General features: G+C 38.9%; 1 protein-coding gene across 3 annotated transcripts in view; it reads right to left on the bottom strand.

Annotated features, from left to right (window-relative positions):
- Positions 1–235: 235 nt before the first annotated feature.
- Positions 236–5,250, bottom strand: part of LOC101863886 (protein FAM50 homolog) — an 8,687-nt gene continuing 3,672 nt past the window's right edge. For all 3 annotated transcript variants that reach the window (XM_005094606.2, XM_005094607.3, XM_035968810.1), the window contains 5 exons: positions 5,006–5,145; positions 3,439–3,736; positions 2,879–2,948; positions 1,860–1,962; positions 236–1,048 (listed from right to left, as the gene is read on the bottom strand). In XM_005094606.2, the coding sequence (XP_005094663.1) occupies positions 641–1,048; positions 1,860–1,962; positions 2,879–2,948; positions 3,439–3,736; positions 5,006–5,145 (1,019 nt within the window). In that variant the 3' untranslated portion in view covers positions 236–640. The remainder of the gene's footprint in view (positions 1,049–1,859; positions 1,963–2,878; positions 2,949–3,438; positions 3,737–5,005; positions 5,146–5,250) is intronic.

The raw sequence follows: 5,250 nt of genomic DNA, 5'->3' as shown, positions 1-5,250 counted from the left end.
GTAAACACTTTGGCAACAACACTTTACTTTAACATGGAGGGGAAACGTGAACAGTTAGCATGGAGCTAAGAAAATACGAGGGAATAACGCTCCTGCAATCAGGAAAATTCACAAATAAGCCACATTGTAGTTTAAGCCTCAGGGTTCAAAGCAGAGGAAAAAAGTCACAGCTTGTAGACCAAACTTTACAGCAATTACACATATTTATCATGTACACAAAAATGGAACAAGAGTGTATTGTGCGCATTTTTTTTATACTTCAGAATGATGATGCCAAAATCATCAGCAATGACATTCCAAAATGCCCTCAACATCTACGGACAGCAACTTTTTGCGCTGTGAAAGTCCAGTCAAGATCATTTTCCTATCCAGTAGAACCGTCTTGTCCAGAAGCTGCCAGTCGATCATACTGTGTTCGTTCTACAGTTGTTTGTTGACATGATCCACCCCAGAACCACCAGAACTGTAAAATAGCTGTACAACTGAACCACAAAATTAACTCCAGGCTTATTTCTTTACTCTGACCCAGACCGGGAGCCTTTGTCTGAAACCCATTCATTAGATAAAAACTGGCGCTCATTTAACCCTCGGGTCTTTGCAAACGCACAGAGTAAAAATACAGGAGGAATGCTACTAAGTGCTACTTCACAGTAATTTTCACAGCGTTTTTGTCAGAAATTGTGTAGTTGTCCCAGCTCTTCTCTGGATCGTAGGGCTCCCATCTACTCGCGGGGAAGATGTGTTTGTTCCTCTCGTACCAGCTCCTGAGGCAAACTTTACCCGCATGAGATTCACTCTTCTCCACTTTGGCGTCGTTGATCATCCTGATGTCGTCGTGTACGTCGAAACTGAACAAGGGGCCGCTCTTGCCGCGGGCTTTCGTTACGATGAAGTCGTAGAAGGAATAGTGGTGTGGGATGATCAGATCCTCCTTCACGTACATCAGCTGGTCCACAGACACTGGACGTAGGTCGTTGAACTCTTTCCGCAAGTTCTCCAGACACTTCTGCAGGAATTGTTGGACCGTATTGCCTTTCTTCATTCTTGCCTGCGGACAAGAGAGAATAATAATAATAGTAATAATAATAATAGCATCTGAATAGGGCAAATTCTCCCTCACAGCAAGCTCTATGCACTTTATAATCTATACCCCAACAGACCTGATAGCATTTTGAAACAATGTTAACTTCCTGGGAAGCAAACAGTGCATGCAGTCATTTTACATGTGCTATCACACTAACATACTGACAAAATATTTCGCTGTCTATGGCCAGGTACCCATTCATACCTGGGTGAAGTGAGAAAAGTTCATATAAAATGCCTTTCCAATGGACACAATCTCGGGCCCGAGCATTGAACCTGGAGGAACTCGCAACTTCAAAATTACGAGTCCAGTAGCCTACAGACGCCACAATATTCATTTGAATAGGCCACTGTCTACTCTGCCGTACACTGACAAAATTACTTCTTATTCACAGCAGTTTTGAGATGGAAAGGTGTTTTGTCAGCTTAGCCATTTAAAAATGGCATTCTTCCGAAATTTGACTTCTAATTCTAGACCAGTCACAGTTTCACTTTGATTTTTTCACACGAGTACGGTAACTGATCAGGCTATCGATTCTAGCAAATAAAAAAATTTGGCGTCAAAAATTAAAAAGAGGCTTTTTGTCAGCTTAGGGCAGTACGCTGAATTCCCCCTGAATGAGAGCACCTCTTGCCCAAGAAGTGAGTACCCCCCTTGCCTCAAGAGAAAGTGGGCCAACATCCTCGTTAAAAGAGCTACCGTGTTCTCACAAAATTTCCACAACTTTTTAAAAGCATTCTATACTTCATGAAAGAATTTGAAGCAGAAATTTTACATTTCTCCTGTGTCCAGAGCCGTCCCAGTAACTGTAGGTGATAGAGATTTCCTCGTTCTTGATCCTCTCCTGGGTCGCCACCCAATCCTGCCTCAGCTTCTCCCTGAATAACCAAACAGAAACACATCAAAGGTGCAATTTTCACAAGTTCTTAAAAACATAAGTTTTACGCCCTTCAAAACACAACTCAGTTCACTTTGTCTCAAATCACAGCACTGCACACATCATGTTGTTTCCATCGTCTGTGATGTCGTGTATCAGCACTTTGCCGTTGCATGTAGAAACCTCCCCCCCCCCCCCCATTTACTAATTTTTATTGAGTATCTCAGTCTATCTGCTGGGACATAGTGCCCTTCTCAACCAAGGTTAGCTCTGATAGACAGGGTTAAAGGCTCCCTCCTAACTGATCAGAATTGTGTCGATGGATGCCACCAAAAAAAAAGAAAGAAAGAAAAAACAGTTTTCAAAAAGAAAAGCCAAACAAACAAGACCACCACCCATATTTTTCTAAAAACCAAATTTATCTTAAACATCCCTATTGATCGCGTTTGTCAACCAACTGAGCTACAGCCATCAGCATGTCAAGCTCCACTGCTATCAAATGGCATAAAATGTCCATATTCTGAACATCGTATCGAGAAAAAAACTAAATGTCTAATATAGTCTTAGAACATGTCCATAAACATTTTCAAAAAATAGCTTGGCAAATAATGATTGCATCTATCATAACAATAATTAATAAATAGGTCCTATTATCTTAAAGACTTACAGACAATTCCACTTTCACTTAGTTTAAATTCTAAAGTCTATATTCAAGAAGAGCTCTTGAAATATGCACAAAATAAAATCAATGAACAAAAACTATGAAAGCTTTTCAAAATGTCACCAACAAAAAACAAAACAAAACAGCTTGCTGTTCCAAAACTTTTCAGTGAAATAATGGACGACATAGAGAGGAAGCATCCTCTCTAAAACATGTATGCCAAATGGGTCACTGTGCCATATTATAGATAACCTACCTGAGTTTATTTTCTTCTTCATCTCGATCTCTGTCTGGTAAGAAACTGGTGTCCACATCAGGATTCATACCTGGTAATGCACAGGGGAAAAAATCAAGAAGAGACAAACATTCCCTTAACAGGTGTTGAAAGGTTTAATGATGCTGACATAATTTTCATTATATTACTACGGTTGCAGTTCTATGTTGTATATAATTTTTGCATAGTTAGAGTTGAGGGTTACATGCATAATGTGAAAAAAAGCTAATAAAATACTATTTGGGAAAGGAACCGCAAGCAGACCCTTTCATGGATCCTGGAGAGGAAGGGAGGAGCAGCTATGGCATTGTACCGCCAGCAATAATCCCTTTTCTCCAACCCAGTAAGTAAGTAGTAAGTACTATTTTGGAAAGGAAAAAAACAACAACCTCACCACCCATGAAATTTTTCCAAATATGGAGTAGAACAAACTTTTTCAACTATCTGTTCACTTAAAAACTACATGGCAAGCAGAACTCAAAATGAGAATCAGTTTTTTTCTGAGTAAAGTTTTCAAGACCTGAAAACGATGAGACACTTACCAAGTCTTTTTTTCCGTTTCCTTTCTTTTGCCTCTTCACTGGTTTCCTGCCTCTCAAAGGGAGAAAACTTTTCTTCCATGTCTTCATCTTCTGCGGCCACCTCGTCATCATCTGGGACCTCTGTTTTAACATCGCTCTTCTGGTCAGTATCTGCTTCGGTAGAATCAGTTGGGCTGCTAGATTTTTTCGGAAATTTACTGGGCTTAGCGAACTTGCTGGGTTTTGAAAATTTTTCCTCGTCATCATCGTCATCATTCTCTTCCTCTTCTTCATCCAGGTCAAACGACAGCATAGTGATCTGTGAATAACAAAGACCATTCTCTTTTCATGTTTCTCTGTGTGACTCTTATCATAAATTACAGTTTAGCACAAACATACAAACACCTACACATTAAACAGATTTTTAAAAATACAGGTACACATATTTTCTCTGTATTTGAAATATATACATGGCGGAATCTGTTACAAAAATATTTCCTTGATCCCCCAATTCCAGAATGTGTGTGCCAGAATGTATGTAGAAACTGAAAATCTTCCTAAATGAAAAGTTGTTATCTCCATTTGTCTTTCAAGCTCAACACTAAAAACAAATGATATCAGAGTAGAGGGAAGAGCAGTGAGAGACACAGACAGACAGACAGACAAGTAAAGAGAGATGAGTAAACATTGAAAGACATACAGACATAAAGGTTCAGACAAATAAAGGGACAAATTGACAGAAAAACAAAAATAGAAAGAGAGGGAGAGAGAGAGAGAGAGAAAGAGAGAGAGAGAGAGAGAGAGAGAGAGAGAGAGAGAGAGAGAGAGAGAGAAAGAGAGAAAAAGAGAGAGCAAAAGAAGGAAAAGGGAATGGGAGGGGGAATGTCTAAATCGTTTTTTTGTTTTTTTATTGTAGCTGTACGACACTTTCTTTTCCATGGGCTAGTAGCCAATAACGTTAATTTCATTTTTTCTCCGAAACATACAGGTGTCAAACTAAACACACTGAGACTCGAGGCAACGTTGCAAACCATTAAAGCATTCATCATCAACAGCAGCAGCAACAAAAACTTCATAGATATTCAATGAAAAATCTGTCACTAAAAAAGTAAATACATTACCAAACATGTGATAAGAGTAGACGCTGAAACGCCTTATTATTATAATAATGTCCTTCAAGGGTTGAAACAGTCAACTCAGACAAAACTGGCCCGTTATTTCAGTAGTCATGTGAAGTGAACTTTCCATCAGAAGGGAAACTTGGCTTCATACATAACATACTTTAATAATATTTTAAGCTTCAACATGACAGTAAAACATGTACAAGCTTCAAATCTTAGCTCTTTCTAATTAATAATAAAAATAAACAGTAAACTAGGCTAACATTCAAATGTAGGGAAAAATGACACGCAAGGCTCATTTTATTAAGTACAATGCAAAAGAACAAAATGTAAGTGCAAAGATAAAAACACACTGCATATATAATTATATATATATTGATATATCTCGCTTCTTCAACATAAACAAGACAATCAAGATTCATATACATTTACATATGTCAAATGGGGAAAGACTTAAAAAACTTTACCTTTCTTTGATCTCTCTTTTTCTTATCCTCCTTGGCCAGCTCAATCAGCCGTGCCTCAGCGTGCTTGTTTGCTAGCTGCCTCTCTCTCTCTTTAATCACATTTTCCTGACGAGCTTTCATCTCATCCAGGGTGACCAAACCTGTGCAGAACGAAAGTTTGCAAAATCAGACAATGCAGTCACCCACGCTCTGACGGCCACTTGTCCAAGACAATGACTTGTACAAACGATCATTTGCCACTTCTC

Source organism: Aplysia californica, unplaced genomic scaffold, assembly GCF_000002075.1.
Source record: "Aplysia californica isolate F4 #8 unplaced genomic scaffold, AplCal3.0 scaffold00086, whole genome shotgun sequence".
NCBI classification, from domain to species: domain Eukaryota; kingdom Metazoa; phylum Mollusca; class Gastropoda; order Aplysiida; family Aplysiidae; genus Aplysia; species Aplysia californica.
Note: the sequence above shows the minus strand (reverse complement) of the source record. Positions and strands in the feature narration are given on the sequence as shown.